The 25,118-nt window shown below is 34.2% G+C and overlaps 1 protein-coding gene across 1 annotated transcript; it reads right to left on the bottom strand.

The window, feature by feature from the left end:
- Positions 1-16,007: 16,007 nt before the first annotated feature.
- On the bottom strand, positions 16,008-23,539 carry LOC136203033 ((S)-coclaurine N-methyltransferase). Its single transcript, XM_065994069.1, has 8 exons — positions 23,191-23,539; positions 22,993-23,101; positions 17,282-17,506; positions 16,998-17,097; positions 16,805-16,915; positions 16,615-16,698; positions 16,462-16,520; positions 16,008-16,381 (listed from the first exon to the last, which is right to left on the bottom strand). The coding sequence occupies exons 1-8, from the start codon at positions 23,375-23,377 to the stop codon at positions 16,183-16,185; spliced, it is 1,074 nt and encodes a 357-aa protein (XP_065850141.1). The 5' UTR covers positions 23,378-23,539; the 3' UTR covers positions 16,008-16,182.
- Positions 23,540-25,118: the final 1,579 nt, after the last annotated feature.

Genomic DNA, 25,118 nt, shown 5'->3' with positions numbered 1-25,118 from the left:
TGGAGCCTGTTTTTCATATTGATATTGTTCGAATTTGAAGATACATAAAGAATAACATATGTTCCTATATGTGTTATGAAACCCTCTGTAAAATATGGGACTTTAATTCCATATATAGAGGAAGAAACCCTAGATGGATCATGACTGCCTCGAAATTGAATGTCATGTGAGGCAGCCATGTTGATGTAGCATTTTGAGGATCTTAAAGTCCGAATTGGAGAAAGTTTCTTTATACAAAAGTGTTCCTAAATACTTGAAGTATATGTCTGTAAAAGGATTTGGCAATCCATTTTGTTTATTGTGAGCTAGGTTGAGTGAATTATGGTAGATGCAAATCTAAATAGTCTGTTTCTTGGCTGGAAACAGGACCAAATCATTTTGCATGCCATATATTGTGTAGAAGTGATATTAAAGTGAATTTTGGATATGTGATACCCATATATGTCTAGTTTCAGTAGGTTCAAGAATCAGGGCATTTGGATTAATATAGAGAAAGTTATGGCAGAATGTGTGCAAGTAGGTCATGTGATGATCTAAGACAAAAGGATTAGATTGCATGAACTTTGTGGCATTAGTGTCTTGTAAATAATATAGCATTCCTTAGTTTCTATTTTCATTAAGTTTATGTTAAGTCTAATTGTATCAATGTTATGTGACATTAGGAGGGCAAGGTGCAATTGAACGCACACCCGATCGTGTTGAATAGATCGAACCAAGTGCGACGGTAAGCATATTGCTTATATATGTGTATGACTGTATTGTGCCTTGTGACTTGTTGAGTGTGAGATGTGGTTGAATCTGATGTGAATGATGTGGATAATGTTTGAGTGTTTATGATACGTCATGATTGATAAGAAAGTGTTATGATTGAGTATGTTGCAGTGTTATGCGTAAATACGACATGTTAAGCCTTGTGCACATACTGGAACTGAATAATGGTTGGATTATAAATGAATATGAGCTTGCTTAGATGGATATGTGAAATGGTCCAAGTTGAGAGTGCTATCCGAATATTGTGAGCCGGAAGCACATGTATTGAGATATATGAGTACGTGAGTGAGTGTAACTCCTCCGTAGCACAGATGATTGTATTCTGAATTTAGTGAGCCGGAATACAGATTGGGCCCAAGGACCATTATATATATATTGTCTAAGTATAGCAAGGCCTTTCTAAAATCAGTATTACTATTCTAAATGAATAAATTCTAACTTGGTACTGATGACCTATTTTGGTTTGTGCTCTTTACATTACTTGTATATACATATATGTGTAATATGTTTATTGAGTAGGCAGCTCACCCCTTGCCAACAGATTTTACAGGTTAGGTGGAGTTCTTCTTGCTTAAGGTCGCACCAGCAGTGTCAGTCCATTCTCATCTAGGCATTTTGGAGTCTTGTGAATGTACTTTTGTTTTGTAAATCCTCTGTGTAGGATAATGACTTAAACGTGTATTGTAAATTATAAATGCTTTCTCTTATGTATAATATGTAAAGTTTATATGAGATTGAAGTTTATATGATTGAGAATTGAAAGCATGTCTATAACTGATATTGTGTAAGATATCATGTGATCCAAGTGAGGGGGTTACAGTAATTGAGGAATATTGATATTTGGTGATAGCTAAGAAATAATCGATAGTATTTGAGGAATATCGATATTTGATGATAGCTAAGAAATAATTTGGATTATTTCGAGGATTGAGTAACTAGCTAATGAGGTGTAAAAATGAGGTTTGATGGTTAGCAATATCTAGGTGTATGAAAAATAGTAAATTATTTGATATTTGGTGATATGGGTTATAGTAAATTGTCTATATAGGTGCTGCTGGAAAATCAGATTCGTATATGAATCTTATGATGCATTTTTCGACCAGATATAGACCGAATCTGTCATGGAGTCCTAAATGGAAGTTCTTTATTATTATCTTACGTTTCCAAGGGTTTTTGAATCGCCTTAATCGGACTCCGTATGAAAAAGTTATGCTGAAAACGGTATATGTTGGTCATTTTAGCGTTAAACCAGAATTTGGTTTTTGCTTTGATTTTTCTCCTTATTTGAGAGACATTGCTACTGATTTATATGATAAGTTGGTCTTCTTAGGAATATAGGAAATTGAGGAAATGATAAAGTGATCAACTGAAGATAATAGATATGGGATTGAGAAAGAGAAACTATGGAGGTTTCATTTAATGGGTTTGAAAGTTGATTAATGATTGTGAGATTATAACATGAATTTAGTGTATTATAGAATCTTAAGTTGAATAAATGAGATCTGAAATTTAAATTACAGTTTTATTGGTGAACTTCATTTGGTTGAGGTTTAAAATTATTGAGAGTTGTATAAATGATGTTTAGAGAGATACCGATGTTAGTGATCAATGAGAAGTAAAGTGGGAGAATATATTAGAGTTCATGATTTGATGATTAAATATGAAAATTTGGTAAGCTTAAATAGTGTGTGAGGAAATTTTGAGGACAAATTTTTCTGATCTTAAGCACAATTTGAGGTAGGAAATTAAGAGATAAATATGATATAAGAGGAAATTTTTAGTTGAAGTTTGTGTGATTATGGTTTAAGTTTATATAAGGATCAAATTGACTGTTTATAGGTCAAATAAGAAAATCGAACTCTATCTTCCTTGGTTATATGGTTTGGAGAAAATATTGAAGTTTCTTTAGATTGATAAATGATATACATAGTGGTGAGAAAAAAAAAGCATATTAGTTTGATTGATTTTGAGGAGTTAAATGGAGAATTATAAGAGTGATGTTGATATTAAGAGTTTATGAAATGACTCTTATGGATAGTAAATTGTATCATCATAATGAGGTTTATATTGGTGATGTTGATGTTGATGTTTATGAAATGACTCTTATAAGAGTGATGGTGATGTTGATACTAATGATTGACGATTATAATATAAATCATGATTGGAGTGAAAAAATATTGATTCGAATTATTTGAAGTTTAAGAAAAATATAATATCGTACATATTAGCGGTTCAAAAGTTATATTTTTGAAGTATGTAGAATTTGGAGATAGGTGAAATATATGTGATATATATGCAAGTGATGGAATCAATTGTGATTTAAATTTAGTAAAGTGAGATTTTGTGTATGTTAGGACAATACGAATATAAAGTGTATCATATCATATAAAAGTGAATATATGATATTTGAAGTTTTATTATGGATTTATTGGTGATAGAATTGACTAGGTTGAAGTTTAGAGTTATTAAGAGGTATGTATAAATAATTGTTACAGTGATGTGGAGATAGATAAATTATGGAGTTAATGGAGGAAAACATTAGAATTTGTGGTCTTATGATGATTATAAGGAATCTTGAGAATTTGAAATAATTTTGTGATCTTGGAGATTATTTGCGGAAGAGAATTTAGATTAGAGAATGTGAATATGAATTTCGAGGACGAAATTTCTTAAGGTGGGGAGAATTGTCACATCCGTGTCTAAATTTCTAGAATTTATACCTTGATAGTAATATATATTATAATTATTGGGTGTGTGAAGTTGAATCGGTGTTATAGGAAAAGTTTGGAGTTAATTTGATGATTTTAGGTATAAATTAAAAGTTTAGAATAATTCTTAAAAGATTATATAAAGATGGAGGATCAAACAGGATATTCGCCAAGTTTGATATATATATATATATCTCAGATAACTCGTATGCGGTGATGATTATCTTGTTTTTTTTAATTTTTCTAACATTTTCTGATTCATCAGTTTTCTCTGAACCGTTTCTCCACCGTTTCTTTGTTTTACGGAGATTCGACCGTCCGAATCACTTGAAATTGGAACCATAGCATCTTTATATATAGATCTAAGTCCTAATCGAAGAGTTTTTGAGTTTCGGCAGTGTTTGGAGGGAAACGTCTTAGACAAGATTTAGAGGAGAATTGAACAGGTGTATTTTAGCCAAGGTAAGTAACTATCAACTATATTTTGAGTTTTATGTATATATATATATATATAATTAAAGAATTTTCAGCAATTGATATTTTAGGGTCGGGTGTGACATATCCAATGAGTGTGAAATCATGAGTATTGGGATACCACAAACCTGCATTCACTGAGCCTTCCAAATATCTAAGGATTCTTTTTACAGCTATGTAATGAGATTCCTTAGGATTAGATTGATATCTAGCACAATAACATGTTGGAAATTACGCTAAGGTATAGCAGCGGAAATATAAATTTTTTAACCTATTTCCATTTAACCACAAGATCCGTTAACCGTTATTTCATATAAAGAAGGATAAGAAGAAATACATTTTAGAAGTTCTATCTACCGTTGCAAACGAAGTGCCCACAACTTCAAAAGAGATAGAAACTGTCTACCAATCTGCCCCTATCCGAAACAGACCTTCCAAACCTCCGAACGACAATCCCTTTGGTGGAAACGTGGAAGAATATGTCTAGAAGCTCCTGTCCAAAAATCGCGACGATCCGACGGTTCAATCTCCGAGAATCCGTAAAATCGTGAACTGACCTGATGTAGGAGTAGTAAAACGAATTTCTCCCTTTTGTTTGTTTTTCTTCTTCGAGTTCCCAAACACGAAATAAAACACGGGAAGATTAATTTGGAATCAACCGTTGAATAGCAACCAAAGTAGATTGCCTCTAATTAATCAACACAAGATCAAGGATAAAAGAAATAGATGAAATCAATTGATCGGAAGGAAGCCGTAGAGAAATCTCGTCCTCGAACTAGGGGTGTCGAGTTTTTCTCTCTCTCTCTCACTATAGGGATTTCGAAAATCTCAGTTAGGGGAATGGCTTCTTAGATCTCGAAAATCTCAAAGGGAAAAGGTATTTATAATCTCTTGTATCTAATCCCTAGTTAGATAGAATTAGGTTACTGAATAGGAATTCCATTCGGAATAGAATTCCTAATTATTATCTCACTATATATCTAATATATTAAGGATAATAAGAATAACCTTATTGGATAATAATATGAGTATATTAATCTAATTAAAACTCCTAACTTAATTATCTCTTAATTAATTTAATTCATATTCCTAATCTAATTAGGATTAACAAAATCAAATTAATTATTCATGTATATTACTACATGAATTTCGACCCCCTTATGTCCATGGGCCTTATTGGGCTCAATTGGGCTTCTATCAATTAATTAACATCTATCTCTCTTTTAGGTTCCAAGTCTTATGTGTGATCCATTAGGTTCTTATTGCTTCTAGCCGTATGCAACGTTATTAAATTAATTTTCAAAGAATTATATTTAATCTTTGTATAACGGAATGATGTACAGAGTATGTGATTAGCAAGTCCGTAATCATTCCCCCAGAGCTATAAGAAGACAGGTTGATTCTGTCGTTAACCTTTCCGTATTAGTTACAATATAATTCGATCCTTTATCAACTACATCCTTGAACTGAATCTTATGACTATGGGTGATGTCAAGTCACATATAGCGAGACGTTCGTTTTACTTGTACAGGCCGAGTCAACTTAAAAGGATAGGTTAAGTGAAATCTGTATTTCTTACTCTTAAGCTATCACCTTGCAAGGATTTAGAGTCGAGTCTTCCACAAGCGATCCATGGATGTATCTCCCATTTATCGGGAGTGATAAATGCTCAATCCAATATATAACGATTCCGCAATCACTTCCTGTGATACCCAACGTCTACTGTTCACACCCTAGAGTCATCTCTGTTAAGGATCGTGTTGCACTAGAGTCAAAGCATCACATTCCGTAATCCAGAATACCAATTAATATTCCTTTGAGTCTGAGGATTAGTTATACCTATTAATACCAATGAGATGAACAGGTGACAAGGATAAATCTACCCACCCTGTTATCTCAAATCGAATCCCCAATCCTAATGAACAACGTTTCATCGGATGTAACTGTCCAGGTATCTGTATATATGAAGCTTGTGAGATCAGCTTTCTGTCGGAAAGAAGACATTGTTACATACAAGTCTCAACAGTGATATGTCAATCCCAAACATATCACTTGACTTGGGGTGGTTTTAAGTTTATCAGTTTACTATAAAGTTTTATCTCACTTCATGCTTGTATGAACACTTTATAATCACATTAAATAAACTTACGGATTTCCTTTTATTAGACTTTATTTAGTGCTTAAAAGGGATTGCCTTTATATAGTTATAAAACATATATCTCATTAAACAAATGATATAAAGAACAATTCATTTACATTAAGTTTGTATCCTAGAACAATTGTCTATAGGACACTAAACCCCAACATAAAATACCGAGAACTGAATGTCCGGCCTACTAGCAGTTAAGTAGAGTAGAGAACCAATCATACCTCGGTACAATCTGTTGTCTACTGACTTACCATTTTCATCAGCGCAGAGGACAGTGTCAGTGCCCATTGGGGTAGATATTGACTTACAATTCTCAAGTTCATACTTCTTCAATATCTCCTTAGCATACTTAGTTTGACTGATGAAGATGCCATTTTTCCCTTGTTTGATTTGAAGTCCAAGGAAGAAATTGAGTTCTCCCATCATTGATATTTCAAACTCAATCTGCATCTGCTTACTAAATTCCTTGCACATTGACTCGTTAGTGGCACCAAAAATAATGTCATCAACATATATTTGAGCCAGCAGGGTATCTTTACCCTTTCTCTTAATGAATAAGGTTGTATCAGCTTTACCTCTGACATAATTTCTAGTCAGCAGGAAACTGGTCAGCCTCTCATACCAAGCACGTGGTGCTTGCTTGAGACCATACAAAGCCTTTTTGAGCTTATAAACGTGGTTTGGGAATTTAGGATCCTCAAAACCTGGAGGCTGATTAACATAAACTTCCTCGTTTATAACTCCATTAAGGAATGCACTCTTAACATCCATTTGAAACAATTTAAAGTTCATATAACTTGCATATGCACACAAAATTCTAATAGCCTCTAGCCTTGCCACTGGGGCAAAGGTCTCACCGTAGTCAATACCTTCTTGCTGACTGTAGCCCTGAGCTACAAGTCTTGCTTTGTTTCTAACCACGTTCCCTTGTTCATCCAGCTTGTTGCGGAAGACCCATCTTGTTCCTATGGTCTTCTGGCTTCTTGGTTTGGGCACTGAGTCCCATACTTCATTTCTTCTGAACTGATCAAGTTCTTCTTGCATTGCATTCATCCAGAATTCATCATACTCAGCTTCAGCGAAATTCTTTGGTTCCTAGAAGACGAATGCTACGTTGCTGAGGTATCTCCTGAGTTGATTCCTCGTCATCAGGGTGTTCTCAGCGGCATCAAGAATGGCACTCTCTGAGTGACCTCTTGGTATTCTGATCTCTTTTGGTAGATTGATGTCTTGTGCTAGTTGTGTTTCAACAATCTCTACAGGTGTAGATTGGTCAGTGAAAATAATTTGAGTTTCACTTTTACCTTTGGTCAGCCCTTGAGGCAATGACTCAGCGGCTGTTTCTTGGTCAGCGGGAGCTGAGTGTGGATCATCCTCAGTTAGCTGCATGTCTCTTCCTGTAGGGTTAGTTTCATCGAACTCAATGTGTACTGACTCTTCTAAGACCTGAGTTCGTTTATTGAAAACTCTGTATGCTTTGCTGTTTGTTGAGTAGCCTAAAAAGATAGCTTCATCAGCTTTTGAGTCAAACTTAGCTAGGCTGTCTTTGGTATTTAAGATAAAACATTTACAACCAAAGGCACGAAAGTATCCAATGTTGGGCTTTTGTCCTTTCCAAAGTTCGTAGGGGGTCTTCTTTAATATAGGTCTAACTAGAGCCCTATTAAGTATGTAGCACGCTGTGTTAACAGCTTCTCCCCAAAAGTACTTTAGAAGCCTATGCTCACTCAGCATTGTCCTGGCTATTTCAACCAAGGTTCTGTTTTTCCTTTCAACAACCCCATTTTGTTGAGGCGTTCTAGGAGCAGAAAAATTATGGTCAATATCGTTGGCTTCACAGAATTCAACAAACTATTGGTTCTTGAATTCTCCACCATTATCACTTCGGATGTGAGCTAACTGAAGGTCTTTATCATTTGCAAGTTTTCTTACTAAATTTGAAAATGTCTCAAAGGTTTCATCCTTGCTACTTAGCAAGATGATCCAAGTGTACCGAGAAAAGTCATCTACAATGACCAAGGAAAATCTTCTTCCACCCAAGCTCAGCGGCTTGACTGGACCGAAGAGATCCAAGTGTAGTAACTCTAATGGACGCTTAGTTGAGACAATGTTTTTACTATGAAAAGATTGTTTGGTTTGTTTTCCAGCTTGACAAGCGTGGCATAATTGATCTTTTTCAAACTTAAGTTCTGGCAGTCCCTCAACCAATTGCTTTCTTGCTAATTTGGCCAGGAGGACCATGCTTACATGACCAAGTCTCATGTGCCATAGCCAGGAATTTTCTTCCTTTGACACTAAGCATACAGTTTTTGAAAACTTCTTTTCTAAGTCCAGCATAAAGACATTATCAATACAAGGGGCAATTAAAATCAACTCATTTGTTTTACCCTCGAATATTTTACATCCAGTGTCATCAAATATAACTTTTCTCCCATTGTCACATAGTTGAGCTACGCTGAGTAAGTTATATTTGAGTTCGCTGACTAGGGAGACAGACTCAATAGTAGGATTACCACCAACGGTTCCTGACCCTACTATCTTACCCTTTTTATTGTCTCCAAAACTTACACTTCCTCATCGTTTACGCACAAATGTGATGAACTGAGTTTCATCACCAGTCATATGCCTCGAGCATGCGCTGTCAACGTACCACATCTTTGACTTTTCAGCACACCTCAAGCTTACCTGCAATATAGCTAGTTGCTTTTAGGTACCCAATTCTTTTTGGGTCCTTACTTGTTAGGTTCAACATGTAAAGCATCATATTTCATTTTATGACGACATACTTGGACAGTGTGTCCATTCTTTCCACAGAAGTCACAGCTGACCTTCCATTTATGATGTCTCACTGACTGGTCAGCACACCTTAGTGGTGTGTCCTTTCTTCCCACAGAAGTCACACTGGACATTCCGCTGAGGATTCCATCTCTGATGACTGGTACTTCGGTACTGAGTGTTCAGAGGAATATTTCTTTTATTTGGAACCTTAAGTTGGTTCTGAATAGATGTGACATCCTTTTTCAGTTTCTTAGAATCTGATTGGACTTCAGAGACAAACTTTTGCATAATTTCTACATTACTATGCAAAGTTGAGTTGTCCTGGAGAAGATATCGAAGATCACTCAGTTTGACCTCCTCAATCTCGTCACATCGCCTGCTGAGTGCTCTAACCTTCTTGTTACACTTTTTGATAAGTGTGTAGAGGTCACTCAGGGCATTTACCATTTCATTTCTGAGCAAGGGTAGTGATATTACCTCAGTTGAGTGTATCTCATCGTCAGATGCGATGGAGGGGTCAGCATGCTCAGAAACACATGGCTCAGCAAGTTCGTCAGCCATGAAACAAATCTTTGCTAACTCAGTGGCATCAGCTTCTGATGATGAAGACTCATCATTGTTACTCCAGGTTGCCACCATTTCCTTCTTGCCGTTCTTCTTTTCTTTCCTCAGCGTGGGACAACTTGACTTGATATGGCCAGTTTGATGACATTCAAAGCATGTAATGGGCTTTGAGCTATCCTTCTTGTACTTGCTGTCGCTGGAGTCAGCTTTGTACTTATCAAACTTCTTGTAAGGCTTCTTAGAATATTTGTCATTCTTTCTGAACAGCCTTTTCATCTTTTTAGTGAACATAGCCATTTCTTCATCGTTTGTTGAGCTCCCATCAGTGGAGTCAGCTTTCATGACAAGAGACTTTTGCTTCTTGTCTTCAAACTTCTCTTTTATCTCGAAGTTCTTCATTGATATCTCGTGGGTCAGCAGCGAGCCAATGAGTTCATCATACTTATAGGTGGTTAAGTCTTGAGCTTCCTCAACAGCAGTTTTCTTTGCTTGCCAGCTTTTAGGAAGATTCCTAAGAATCTTCTTGACTTGCTCTTCCTCAGTGAAGATCTTTCTCTTGAGCTCGTTGATTATGTTTGTGAACCTTGAGTTCATGTCAGAGATTCCTTCATCATCATTCATTTCAAACAGCTCGTACAACCTCATGTGCTGGTTGACCTTGGATTCCTTCACCTTGTTGGTTCCTTCATAGGTAACCTCCAGCTTTTTCCAGATCTCCTGCGCTGACTCACAACCTGAAATTTTGTTGTACTCTGCAACATCTAACGCACAGTGAAGCATGTTTATCTCCGAAGCATGATTTTGTAGCTTCTTGAGATCATCTTCTGTCCATCTAGTCTCAGCTTTAACAACCGTTTGGCCATCAATAGTTTCAACAGGAACAAATGGGCCTTGGACTATAGATAGCCATGCACTCATATTTGTTGCCTGAATGAAATTTTTCATTCTATTCTTCCAAAAGGTATAGTTAGACCCGAAGAATAGAGGAGGCCGAGTAATGGACAACCCCTTAGGTAAAATCTGAGTTGTCTGATTTCATAGGAGGAACCGAGTGCTATTCTCAGCCATAGTGGGGATCAGCTCAAGGTAGTTAAACCTTGCACAGTGAGCTTTTAAGCTCTGATACCACTTGTTGGTCCTTTATAACGTGACAAGTTAGTTCCAAGGGGGGGGGGGATAAGAACTATTTAAAATTTTGTCCGTTAAGGCTGACTTCTTTTCTTATGAAAAGGTTTACACAGCGCGACTAAGCAGTTTAAAGACACAAGCTTAGTCAACTTGTGACTAAGTCTGTTTCTTTCCTTGAGTCAGGAAATAACACTTAGATTCTATTCATGAACTCAGCTTCTTAGTATACTTAACTCAGCGTGAGTTCGTTACTTAGTCAGTTTTATAGCAAGCAATATATAAAGGAGTTTAAGGGTTAGGAAGATATTACTCAGCAGACTTATCCTGGTTCGGCCTCTCCGCCTACGTCCAGTCCCCGGAACTCATTTCGAGCTTTTTGAAATCTCTACTGAGCTCTTTAAAGGTAGAGCACGAAACCTTTTACAATAGAAGCTGAGTATACAAGAGTACCTTCCTCTCTATCTCTACTCACTCCTATATCTACTGCTGAGTACTATAACCGAGTACTCAGCCTCTCCTTTCTATTCTTCTAGAAATGATAAAGTGTTTGTCCTAAACAACAATTGCTAAGACACTTTAGATTATTGAAAATCACTCTAGACTTTTACACAATAATATGGAAATTGGTGTAAGGTTTTTGCTTTGCTTTTCTCACAGAACTTCGTGTATGAATTTGGACAGCGTTTCGACTAATTGAAGATCTGCATCGAATGAAGCAAATGAGAGGCCTTTATATAGTGACACTTGAGGCACCGGTCATTTCGAATTTCGAAATAACCATTAGAGGGAAACGGCTTCCTGTCGTTGTCACTCAGTACGTGCACAGTGTCGTTGGCCAATGAGTTGCATCTTCTGTCCGCGGCATTGCTCGGCAGCTTTTCGTCCGGTAAACAGAATGTTTCGACATTTTTGGCAAAGTCTTCCAGACAGCTTACTACGCATTCTGAATCTTTACCCAAAGTAGAAATACTTTGTCTAGAAGTTGATTCTTGTCTGCCGCTGTCTTGACTGCTTGTCGCTCAACTCAACAGCTTCCTCTTGAAGCTTTTGCTAGAAGGCTTCTCGATCCTTCTTCATGCTGAGTCGTCGTTTTGCTTGAAACGGCTACGTTTCATCTTCTTGGGCCGTGAGGTCTTGTTTATGTTGATTTGGGCTTGACTTCCACTCATGGGCTTTTAGACTTTAAATCTTAATGTCTTATAGATAAATAAGCTCAACATTGAACAAACACATTAGTATAAATAAATCAAAGCATTTAAATTTAATGTGTTAGAATATTTTTTTTATCAATTACTTAAATAATTTTGTCAAATCAAAATCATGTGGAAAGGTGCTTCAACACCTTTGTTGATCATGATATTTCATGAAGTCTACTACTACAGATTATGTTATTACTCTGTTTAATGTTTGTTTACCAATCTAGTACAATTATACACTAATTCATATTTGGAACTATCGACAAGAATGACTTCATTTTTATATAAAATTTATATTTTTTCGATAAAAAGTTAGTTATTTTCAAAAGAAAATAAAAAATAAAAAACAAAAACAAAAACAAAAACAAAAATTGTTGTATACGTAAGTAAATGTCTGTAACATGTAACAATGTAATATTAACCTATTAACCTAACGTGTAATATTATATTAGTAAGTCAAAAATAATTGCTAATGAAACTTTTTTAATGTAAGGAAAGCGGAATAACCGAGCCAATCCAAACCGACCGAAATAATTCGATAAGTTCGGTTTTCGATTATTTATTATTATTCAATTAGATTCTGTTTTAATTTTTATGACTATTCGATTTTCAGTTATTTCAATTCGGTTTGGTTTTCAGACTGAACACAGTGATGAACAATTAAACTACTCACTGATCTCATTGGAACTTAGTCACCATTAAAGTTTTCACTACTAATGAATTAATGAAATCAAACGCCAACCAGATTTTAAAATAGAATTATAACTTTGAATTTTTTTAAATAAATCTCAAGATGATATAATTAAAAATAAAAAATGTTAATTAAAAAAACTAGGGTTAATTTTCACTCGTTTTTGTGACAAATCAAAGACTTAGGTTATTGTCGTTATAATTTTATTTTTTTTTCGGTTAAATTGCCAGTTTACGACCGTGGCATGAGGGACATATATTTTGATGCATTCTTGTGAGGACATGATGGGATGGAAGAGAAATCTTTGTCCCCGCATAATCTTCGCTTCTATTTTTTTTTTCTCCATCCCCGTCACATGAGGGAAAAGCTAATGATGAATTTTCATCCTAATTGCAACTCTATTATTTACATGTTCTTGTCTTGAGGATGTGAGGTCATGGACCGGAACTTGAATGATAAAGAGACGTAATTATAGTTTCTATATATAATATAAAACAGTAACGATGGAACTGATCACTTCCTCCTTTTTTAGTGATAAAAAATTTAATATATTAATTTTAATTTTATTATATATATTTATCTATAAAAAGATTATTGTATCCGTACTATATCTAAGAGTTCTACAGAATTTAAATTAATCCCTAAAATCTCTCTAATTCTCTACACATCTATATCTATATATAATATAAAACAGTAACGATGGAACTGAGGTGTCACTTCCTCATTTTTTAGTAATAAAAAATTTAATATATTAATTTTAATTTTATTATATATATTTATCTATAAAAAGATTATTGTATCCGTACTATATCTAAGAGTTCTACAGAATTTAATTTAATCCCTAAAATCTCTCTAATTCTCTACACATCTATATCTATATATAATATAAAACAGTAACGATGGAACTGATGTGTCACTTCCTCATTTTTTAGTGATAAAAAATTTAATATATTAATTTTAATTTTATTATATATATTTATCTATAAAAAGATTATTTTATCCGTACTATATCTAAGAGTTCTACAAAATTTAAACTAATCCCTAAAATCTCTCTAATTCTCTACACATCTATATATAATATAAAACAGTAACGATGGAACTGATGTGTCACTTCCTCATTTTTTAGTGATAAAAAATTTAATATATTAATTTTAATTTTATTATATATATTTATCTATAAAAAGATTATTGTATCCGTACTATATCTAAGAGTACTATAAAATTTAAATTAATCCCTAAAATCTCTCTAATTCTCTACATATCTATATATATAATATAAAACAGTAACGATGGAACTGAGGTGTCACTTCCTCCTTTTTTACTGATAAAAAATTTAATATATTAATTTTAATTTTATTATATATATTTATCTATAAAAAGATTATTTTATCCGTACTATATCTAAGAGTTCTACAAAATTTAAACTAATCCCTAAAATCTCTCTAATTCTCTACACATCTATATATAATATAAAACAGTAACGATGGAACTGATGTGTCACTTCCTCATTTTTTAGTGATAAAAAATTTAATATATTAATTTTAATTTTATTATATATATTTATCTATAAAAAGATTATTGTATCCGTACTATATCTAAGAGTACTACAAAATTTAAATTAATCCCTAAAATCTCTCTAATTCTCTACATATCTATATATATAATATAAAACAGTAACGATGTAACTGATGTGTCACTTCCTTCTTTTTTAGTGATAAAAAATTTAATATATTAATTTTAATTTTATTATATATATTTATCTATAAAAAGATTATTTTATCCGTACTATATCTAAGAGTACTACAAAATTTAAATTAATCCCTAAAATCTCTCTAATTCTCTACATATCTATATATATAATATAAAACAGTAACGATGGAACTGAGGTGTCACTTCCTCCTTTTTTACTGATAAAAAATTTAATATATTAATTTTAATTTTATTATATATATTTATCTATAAAAAGATTATTTTATCCCTACTATATCTAAGAGTTCTACAGAATTTAAATTAATCCATAAAATCTCTCTAATTCTCTACACATCTATATATATAATATAAAACAGTAACGATGGAACTGAGGTGTCACTTCCTCCTTTTTTAGTGATAAAAAATTTAATATATTAATTTTAATTTTATTATATATATTTATCTATAAAAAGATTATTGTATCCATACTATATCTAAGAGTTCTACAGAATTTAAATTAATCCCTAAAATCTCTCTAATTCTCTACATATCTATATCTATATATAATATAAAACAGTAACGATGGAACTGAGGCGTCACTTCCTCATTTTTTAGTGATAAAAAATTTAATATATTAATTTTAATTTTATTATATATATTTATCTATAAAAAGATTATTGTATCCGTACTGTATCTAAGAGTTCTACAGAATTTAAATTAATCCCTAAAATCTCTCTAATTCTCTACACATCTATATATAATATAAAACAGTAACGATGGAACTGATGTGTCACTTCCTCCTTTTTTAGTGATAAAAAATTTAATATATTAATTTTAATTTTATTATATATATTTATCTATAAAAAGATTATTGTATCCGTACTATATCTAAGAGTTCTACATAATTTAAATTAATCCCTAAAATCTCTCTAATTCTCTACACATCTATATCTATATATAATATAAAACAGTAACGATGGAACTGAGGTGTCACTTCCTCATTTTTTAGTAATAAAAAATTTAATATATTAATTTTAATTTTATTATATATATTTATCTATAAAAAGATTATTGTATCCGTACTATATCTAAGAGTTCTACAGAATTTAAATTAATCCCTAAAGTCTCTCTAATTCTCTACACATCTATATCTATATATAATATAAAACAGTAACGATGGAACTGATGTGTCACTTCCTCATTTTTTAGTGATAAAAAATTTAATATATTAATTTTAATTTTATTATATATATTTATCTATAAAAAGATTATTTTATCCGTACTATATCTAAGAGTTCTACAAAATTTAAACTAATCCCTAAAATCTCTCTAATTCTCTACACATCTATATATAATATAAAACAGTAACGATGGAACTGATGTGTCACTTCCCTCTTTTTTAGTGATAAAAAATTTAATATATTAATTTTAATTTTATTATATATATTTATCTATAAAAAGATTATTTTATCCGTACTATATCTAAGAGTACTACAGAATTTAAATTAATCCCTAAAATCTCTCTAATTCTCTACATATCTATATATATAATATAAAACAGTAACGATGGAACTGAGGTGTCACTTCCTCCTTTTTTCCTGATAAAAAATATAATATAATATATAATATATTAGTTTTTATTTTATTATTATATTTATCTATAAAAATATTATTTAAAGTAAATGTGAAAATCAAATAATAATATTTAATTTATATAACACATTTATGTCATTAATTGTAATTATTAGATTGTATTTTTTATTAATATTTATATATTAAGATGAATCCGTGCATCGCACGGGCCAAAAACTAGTTATTAAATATACAAGTACTCAATTGACAAAAAAAGAAGAAAAAACTTAAAAAAATTGCAATTACAGTAAAACCTCTATATAGGAATACATTTGGGACCGTACGATTTGTATAACAATTGGGAGGTTATTACTAAATAGAGTTTCGTAATAGAGGTTATTACCACGTTGAGACCGAATTTTTTTTATAACAAAATAAAAGTTATTCCTATATAGAGTATTCCTATATAGATTTTTTGTTAAATAGGAAAAGTGCAACCATCCATTCTTCTCCATTGCTGTATCCAAAAAGTTCAGCAACAGCTATAAAGAAAGTTCTCCAGTACACAGTCCACTTGATAGCTTCATCCTTCCCATAGGTTGACTCCATTATTGGCTTAATTACACCCATCTTCTGGTCCATTCTTTTCAGCCACTCCTCACTGCAAATTTCATTACATAATCTCATCAATCTACAAACATTGTTTTTACTACTAATCAACATAATTAATTCCATCCTCACCTTGTCTGTGCATAGTGTTTCCCATTCAGAAGCCAATGATTCACAACAGAAACATCATCCTGCTCATAACAAGCTCTATCAGAAACTAACCAACCTCACACCGCATTGCATTCTTTTGGAAAAAAGTTTGATGACAAGAGTTGCACAACTCACCTGGAAATAAAGCAATAGATTTGCAGCAGGCATTGTTCCTCCACTAAAGAAATACCTAGTAATCCAATCATCTGCATTTACATCCTGAAAAACAAACAGATCATGTATGTTTTGTATCTTACCACATATACAACATGGACCAACTTGATAAAAAGCAAAAAAATGTATGGTTATGATAAGCTACCTATACCTCAAAGTGATAAGCAAATGCCTTATGGCAGAAATGATGAACAAAAAGAAGACTCTCTTGTTTCATCCACTTGGATATCTTGTGAAGAAGATCCTTATAATTCTTCATATGCTGTCAAATGACAAAATTAACCGTCAAATGTATCATAAAAATTAATCATCCCATCTGTATTGCATCATGAAAAAAATACCACCTCAAACATTTCAATAGAGTATATACGGTCATAGGATGCTTCCATTTCAAATGTACTAATATCTGCAACAATGATTTCTACATTCTGCAGATTAAGGGCCCTGCAGAAAAGGGTAGCTACATATGGTTCAGTTCAGCTCATATTATTACCCTAATTTGTAATCAACACAAAAAAACTCCGTTACTGAAGAAAACAAAACAGTCAATATGAGCTTGGTGAGCCAATGAAGAAAACACGGAAAGTATGCTAAATTGTTGAGGTATGAAGAGAAATAGGCAGCATACCGACACTGCTCATCAATGTGTGACTTCTGTGTCTTTGAATTGCATATCCCTGTAACCCTGCAATTGCTGTGCTTTCGGGCAATGTACAAACAAAGTGAGCCCCAACCACACCCAACATCAAGAACACTGTGCCCATCTTTTAGCTGAGACCTCTCACAGTAAAGCTCCAGCATTGCTTTCTCAGCATCCTCCAAAGTGTTTGATTTATCAGAAAAATAACAACAACTGCAACAGCATCAGATCCCATAACAGTGTTAGGTTTCACTAATTTGCAAGACCATTCCAGATATTTAAAAAAAAGAAAAGTTCATAAATGGAGATAAGAATTCTTGGATAACAAACAGAATAAGGTTGTTGTGAGACACGAGTATAAGTGTAAGCCGCAATAGCTAAGACAATGATGGTATGTGTTTCACAATTTATCCCCTTGAGAAACTAATGGGGACTTAATTTCAGTAGAGATCTGATGAATTTCAGGGGAGGCTGTTGAATCATTGTAATTGGTTTTGGGTTATTTGTTAGATAGTATTAACAGAATAGGAAATAAGCGGGAAAAGGTAGTTAGCTGTTAAGAGCGCATGTAGTTTGTTATGCCAGCTCGTTTAGTTAGTTAAGCACACTTTTAGTGTGTGAATATAGTATATATAGCTAGATATTATTGTAATCATTCATTAACAATCACAACAATTACAATGATACAAGAGGTGAAGGATCAGGTAGACAAAAGTTTCACTATCAAAGGACATGGGTGAAGCGAAGTTTTTCCTTAGGATTGAACTAGCTCGTTCACAGCAAGGTCTAATCCTTTCTCAAACCAAATATATACATGATCTTATACAAGATTCAGGTTTGAGTGAAGCCAATCCTACAACCAACCCTTTCCCCACTGGAGTCAAATTGATGGATAAGTCGGATCCTTTTGAACAACCTGATAGATATCGCAGATTGATGGGCAGGCTCTTATATTTGGGTTTTACTTGACTAGATATGGTTTACGTTACATAGAAATTGAGCCAATATAGGAAGCTCCAACCATGAATGCCTGCGGAGAATTCAAAAGGGTGAAGTCAAAATGACATTAAGTAAGATGAAGTTGAAGAAAGCAGTACGACCTGATGGCATCCCTATTGAGATTTGGAGATGTTTGGGAGAAAGAGGAATCGAATGGTTGACGACGTTCTTCAACAAAATTTGGAGAAACAATAAGATGCCATCAGAATGGAGGAAAAGTACCTTAATCCCTTTATATAAGAACAAAGGCGATGTCCAAGATTGTGCCAACTATCGGGGAATCAAATTAATGAGTCACACTATGAAACTTTGGAAGCGAGTGATTGAACAAAGGCTAAGGAGGACGGTGAAGATCTCGGAAAACCAGTTTGGCTTTATGCCGGAAAGATCAACTATGGAAGCCATCCATCTAATGAGACAATTAATGGAGCACTATCGAAATAAGAAGAAAGACTTGCATATGGTTTTCATTGACTTGGAGAAAGCATATGATAAGGTACCAAGGGAAGTACTTTGGTGGGCCTTGACAAGAAAAGGCATTTCGCGGAAATATATTGACATCATAAAGGACATGTATGAGGGAGTATGCACGAGTGTACGTACTAGTGTTGGGAAGACTGAAGAGTTTCCTATTACGATTGGAGTGCATCAAGGTTCCGCACTAAGCCCATTTCTTTTTGCCATCGTTATGGATGAACTAACAAGTTCACTTCAAGATGGTATACCATGGTGCATGCTGTTTGCAGATGATATTGTGTTGGTTGATGAGACGAAAGAAGGAGTGGAGATGAAGTTGGAACTATGGAGGCAAACTCTAGAATCTAGAGGCTTTAAGTTGAGTCGAAGTAAGACAGAATATTTGGAGTGTAAGTTTAGCGGCCGTAGGAGTAGGGAGGCAGGGACAATCACCCTAGATGGGAGAGTTGTTCAGGCCTCGGATTGCTTCCGGTATTTAGGATCTATTATCCAAACGGATGGAGAAGTAGATGGAGATGTTGCTCATAGGATTAAAGCTGGTTGGTCGAAGTGGAAGAGTGCTACGAGTTTCCTTTGTGATCCCGGCATGCCTAATAGATTGAAGGGAAAATTCTACCGGACGGCAATTAGACCAGCATTGTTATATGGTACGGAGTGTTGGGCAGTGAAACACTGCCACATCCATAAGATGTCGGTGGCGGAGATGCGTATGTTGAGATGGATGTGTGGTCACACGAGAAAGGACCGGGTGCGTAATGAAATAATTAGGACAAAAGTAGGGGTCACATCTATTGAGAATAAAATGAGAGAAAACCGACTAAGGTGGTTTGGCCATGTGAGACGTAGAGCGCTTGATGCGCCGGTTAGGAGAACCGAAGAGTGGCAAAGGGATGTAGTGGTGAGGGGTAGGGGAAGACCTAAGCAAACTTGGAGGAGGGTGATCGAGAGTGATATGAGTTTATTGGGAATTGAGGAAAATATGGTAGTGGATAGGACGGAGTGGAGGGAGCGAATCTGTGTCGCTGACACGACTTGATTTTCACGGTTTTATATGATGGTTCATGTTAGCCGACCCCGAATCATTTCGGGACTAAGGCTTTGTTGTTGTTGTTGTATAGGAAGCTCCAACCAAGCTTCAAGTGGAAGTTGCAATGTATGTTTCGAAATATTTAAAAGGGATGTTTTCAAAGGGGTTGCTTACTCAGCAAACATTTCAGTTAACACTGTTTTTATTGTGATTCGGATTGGGGAAGATGCAAGATTGCTAAGAGGTCTAACACAGGAAATCGTGTCATTTTTAGGTAATCATTGATATCTTATTATATAAAGAATAAAGCACTGTAAGCAAGAGTTCAACGGAAGCTACCATGCCATGGCTACTGCCACTTGTGAGTTGAAGTGGCTTTCATACTAGATTGGTGAATTTCAGATCAACCCCTCAATCCCAATCTCATTTCACTGTGACAATCAGGTTGCTCTTCATATAGCAGTAAATCCATATGAGAGGATGAAACATGTGAACATTGATTGCCACAAGAACACTTGATGTTTGGCTTTATATGTACACCCTATATTTCAACTTGTGAACAGCTGACTGATTTGTTAACTGAGCCATTAGCAGGAACTCAAATTGTCAACAACAATGAACAAGATGAAGTTGTTCTAGTAGATTTAACATCTTCTTTGGTGACCTCCAAAGGATTGTTGCATGGTGTTTCGAAATTCTATTTGAAATCTTTGCATTGAGGCTCTTATTTGCTCTTCCGCTTGTCTCTGTTCTTCGTTTTGCACTCGAAATTGCTTCCCCATTTTGGCTCTCAAGTCCTCAATCTTCTTGTCAACTACTTCCATTGCTTCTTGTAGTAACATCGGTTAAACCATTGACGAAGAAGTCTAGTGTTAGAAAAAGGATCGGCTCTGATACCAACTGATACGGATCGGTGACGATAATGAAGGTTTTAATCGTAAACTAACAAAGTTAATACTCTTTTCTAGCGCAACTGGACGAAATAATCCCATTCAAAATATAAACTTTAACTCCAATGAAGGAAATATGTGTTTGATTGATAAAAGTTTAAGTTGTCTTACAAAACATTAAGCTTATATATCTCCATAACCCTAGGGTATAAAAGACTTAAAACCCCCATATAAATCTAACATCTGAACAATAGAACAATAGGTTATCTGAACAATAGAACAATAGGGGTAAGAAGGGAAAATAAGATAATTGCAAAAAACACCAAGTGGCAAAACAGTAAATTTACAATGTCAAAACAATAATAACACTCATGCGGGAATTGTGGCAGAATCGAAAAAATTGACCATGAAGTAAGGTCACACGGTCCGTGACCTGCCTGACACATTGTGTGATTGGAACTCGAGCGATCCACACAACAAATGGTGTGAGGGACTCTGCATATGACATTTCTTCGAACTTCATTTAGGTCCGACATCATTATGAATCACACGTGTGAATTATGTAAAAAGAACCAGAAACTTCTCAAAGATCCTACACGAAGTGTGTGAGAGATCACACTCCGTGTAGCCTCTGCAATCCTTCCATATCTCACAGGGCATGTTGAGCTCTTTCTCCGGATCAATCATGTTGATGCCCTCGTCATCAGAGGCGGAGCCAGTCTAGGGCCCGGGGGGCCACCCCCAGCCATCAGCTCCACCCTTGAGTATCGGTCGTTTTGACTATTGTAGTCCCCCTAATATTAGTGTATATAGACTCTATGTAGTATTATTTCAATGTTTAAAAGTAGGTGAGATGGTTAAAGATGCATGCTCTTATTTAAGAGGTCTTAGGTTTAATTCCCACCATCTTCGTTTTATTTTAGAAAGTTTTTAATTAATTTAAATGGACTCTTTATTTTGATAACACTTTTGAATTCATTTTTATTGTTCCATTAAAAAGAATTAATTTCTTATGTTTGAGATTCAAATAACTTAATTTCTAAATTAAATTTTAATTTATGAAAAATATAAAAAAATTTAAAAATAAAAATAAAAACTATAAAAATGTTATAACTTTTTAGAAACCAGTATTGAAGTAATAGAAAACTAAATATGTTTGCTATTTTCACGTTGTACAAGCTAATGACGGTGTTTTAACGTATTGGAGGCTAAATTTTTTCTTTCCTCCCCGTGAGGGTTGGACTTTGAAAATTTAACCTTAACCGCATGGCTAAATTAGGCTCCCAAATCTAAATTCCTGGCTGCGCCACTACTCGTCATAAACGCATGTAGTTTGTTATTTAGGTAGTTAAGCAGATATTAAGTGTGTGAATGTAGTATATATAGTTGGCCTAATGCTCCCCCAGCCTCCTTAACTTGTCCAAATTAGTCATTTTACCCCGCCAACTCATCAAATGTCCTATTTACCCCCTTAACTCCATAAAGGTGGTATTTCTCACCACTTTAACTTGTCCTTTTACCCCCTCAACTTATAGAATGTCCTATTTATCCTCTTAACTCCATAAAAGTGGTATTTTTCACCCCTTACAATCCGTTATCGAGGCCTAAATTGATAATATTTTTTAAACATTAAATCTATATTAGTGCTATTTTGTACCCGGAACCTAAATTGATATTTTTCCAAAAATCATAGGCCTATTTTGGTACCTTATCCCTACATATAATGTCTTTAACTTGTTTATATTAATGTTCTTGTTACTTGTATCTTAATAATTCTTTCTCTTTTCAACTTTTTTATCTAGTTAAATTTTGATTATCTAATTATTGTAATAAACACGTGAAGGATCAATATAATTATCAAATTAAAACAAAATAAAAAGTTGATATTAAAAAAATATTTTCAAACTCATTTGAATAAGTCCTACTAATTTTGCACTATAAAGGAGTAAGAAATTCCACTTTTACGGAGTTAATGGGGTAAATAGGATCATAAAGGGTGAGAAATACCACGTTAAAGGGGTAAATAGGACATTCGATGAGTTAAGGAGGGATAAAATGACACATTTGGACAAATTAAGGGGTGAGAAATACCATTTTTATGGAGTTCAGAGGGTAAAAAGGACATTCGATGAGTTGGAGGGTAAAATAACCAATTTGGACAAATTAAAGGGATTGGAAGAGCATTAAGCCTATATAGTTAGATACTATTGTAATCATTCGTTAAGAAAGAATAAAGATCTGTTCATCACTTTTCAAGATCAATAGACTGAGTGATAAAATAAATAAATAAATAAAAATTAGGATACCTGTACTTGAGATTATTGCCGAGAACCAATTTGAAGAAAGAAGTGGGTAGTTCATAATGCTGGGTTTTAGCGTCATCGGTGTTGATGGCTATAGGCATCTCTTTCAAAGCTTGAAAAGAAAGAGAAAAAGAAAGGAATAAATGGAAAGGAAAACAATCAAAGGCGCAAGTATAATAATTAAGTGAAAAAGTAAATTACAATGAACAAAACGGAGCAGGTCAAAGAGCTGAAGCTCAGAAGTGGACTTGTAACCGGAGCGAAGTCGAGTGGCCAGTAGTAAGCGAGTAAGCCTCCTAATAACGGCGTCCGGTAGCAAGTTTCGTTCCAAAGATCCTAACATTAACTTCACAGTGGTATCGTAATGTAGCTGCATTAAGCCCTCCATTTTATGTTTTTATTTTTGAAAGGTAGACACACTGGTTGATTCAGTTGTAAATGTGGTTTTGCAGATAAGATAGCAAAGGATAGGATATATAGAATACGATTCGATTCAATGATGAGTTATGGTTGTGGGTTTGCGATTTGGCTCCCTTGTCCCTTTTTTTAGGTTATAAACGGATCGTTGAGATTGGAAAATGGTTTCGGGTTTGTTGCTTAACTAGTCGCATAACATTCTTAAAAAAAATAAAAAATAGTCGCATAATAAATAGTTGTAATATTTTTATGTAAAATAATTCTAAAATCATTGTTAGTGTGTGGAAAAATTATAAAATTGGTGAGACTCTTTTACATATTTAGATCTATTATATTGCTTTTTATAAAACTAAACAATTTTAAATAAGTTTTGCCCAAAACATCTTTAATATATATACAATAACTTAACCGTTTTTCTTTTTTCTTTCTTCTTCTGCGAAGACGCTCTACGACTTATGTGAACTCTATGTGTGATTTCTCACCGCGAATTTTTTTGTGTGATTTCAATGGCAAAGAAGGCAAGTCCTTAACGTTATCTCTGATCTATTTGCAATTTTGGTTTAGGGTTTAGAGTGTTTGAGTTTTGTGTGTGGGTTTAGGGTTATTTCTGATCTAGTTGCGATTTCTGTGTATCTAATGTTGCGATTTTACGGTAAGGTTTAGGGTTTTGTTTGTAGTTATCATTTTTTTTTTGCGATTTTGGTTTAGGGTTTTGTTGCGTTTTTTGTGCCATTTCTTGCTGGAATGTTATTTCTGAGATATCTTCTGCGTATTTAAATTGAGAAATGGTCTTATTTCACCAGAATGACACATTCGTAATCATGAATTTCTTCCACAGTGGACACAAACTGCGAAGCAAAATCATAGCAGTTGTGTCCACTGCGAAAGAGATTCATGACTGCTAAGGTGTTTTGTACCTTCGCAGTTGCACAAACTGCGGAGTCGCAGTTTGACTCCTGTTTCGCAGTTACGCTCAACTGCGAACTATAATACTTGAATTTAGGTTCGTAGTGCGAAGTAGTTGTTTGATACTGCGAAGTAGTTTTCTTTAATTATTTCCATTACACTTAGTTCCATTTTTGTGAAGGTTGATGATTTTAAAAAGGATTCCAATAAGTGGAAGAGATGAGTATCTCTTGATGATAGTGTTAAAAGTATCACTCTAGCTTGAATACGAAGGCATCAATTACAGTGATGAGGACTAACACCAATATGGTAATATTTGATCTCTAGCACATGTGTGTGTCCATATTATCCATTCTACGAAGCCTGAACATATCGAAATTCTGTATTGTAATACCTCTAGCCCACCATTGACATGTCTCATCATACTTACATATAACTTCAAAAAATGACTTGTTGGACTTGTACACTCTCCATTCGAACCTATTATTAACTGCATATTTTCCAAGTGCATTTTGCAATTCTCGTTTGTTTGAGAATATATCATGCACCTTTAAACTGATAACCCCTTTTGATGCACTATATTCAATAAGAATCTGATAACTCGGGGAAAAATCCTTGATCGGAGCACGTCCCTGTGAGGCGCCGTTGGGATCGGCCGGGGGACACTCCGATGCCAAAGTCAGTAAGGAAGATTAAGAGAGCAAACTGAATTGACAAAGAGTAAGTGAATGTGTACCTTGATAGCCTAGGGATGTAGGCTATATATAGCTAAGAAGTCGTAACCTTCAGCAACTAGAAGGTCTCCA

The sequence above is a fragment of the Euphorbia lathyris genome, chromosome 8 (genome assembly GCF_963576675.1).
Source record: "Euphorbia lathyris chromosome 8, ddEupLath1.1, whole genome shotgun sequence".
Lineage (NCBI taxonomy): Eukaryota > Viridiplantae > Streptophyta > Magnoliopsida > Malpighiales > Euphorbiaceae > Euphorbia > Euphorbia lathyris.
Note: the sequence above shows the minus strand (reverse complement) of the source record. Positions and strands in the feature narration are given on the sequence as shown.

Bases quoted from the DNA above. Each gene is read 5' to 3' on its own strand.
- LOC136203033 (XM_065994069.1), bottom strand. From the start codon at position 23,377: ATGGAGGGCTTAATGCAGCTACATTACGATACCACTGTGAAGTTAATG. The intron at 16,699-16,804 runs GTATAGGTAGCT...TTTGTTTTTCAG, and splicing joins CATTTGCTTATCACTTTGAG to GATGTAAATGCAGATGATTG. The intron at 16,382-16,461 runs GTGAGGATGGAA...TGAAATTTGCAG, and splicing joins AAACACTATGCACAGACAAG to TGAGGAGTGGCTGAAAAGAA.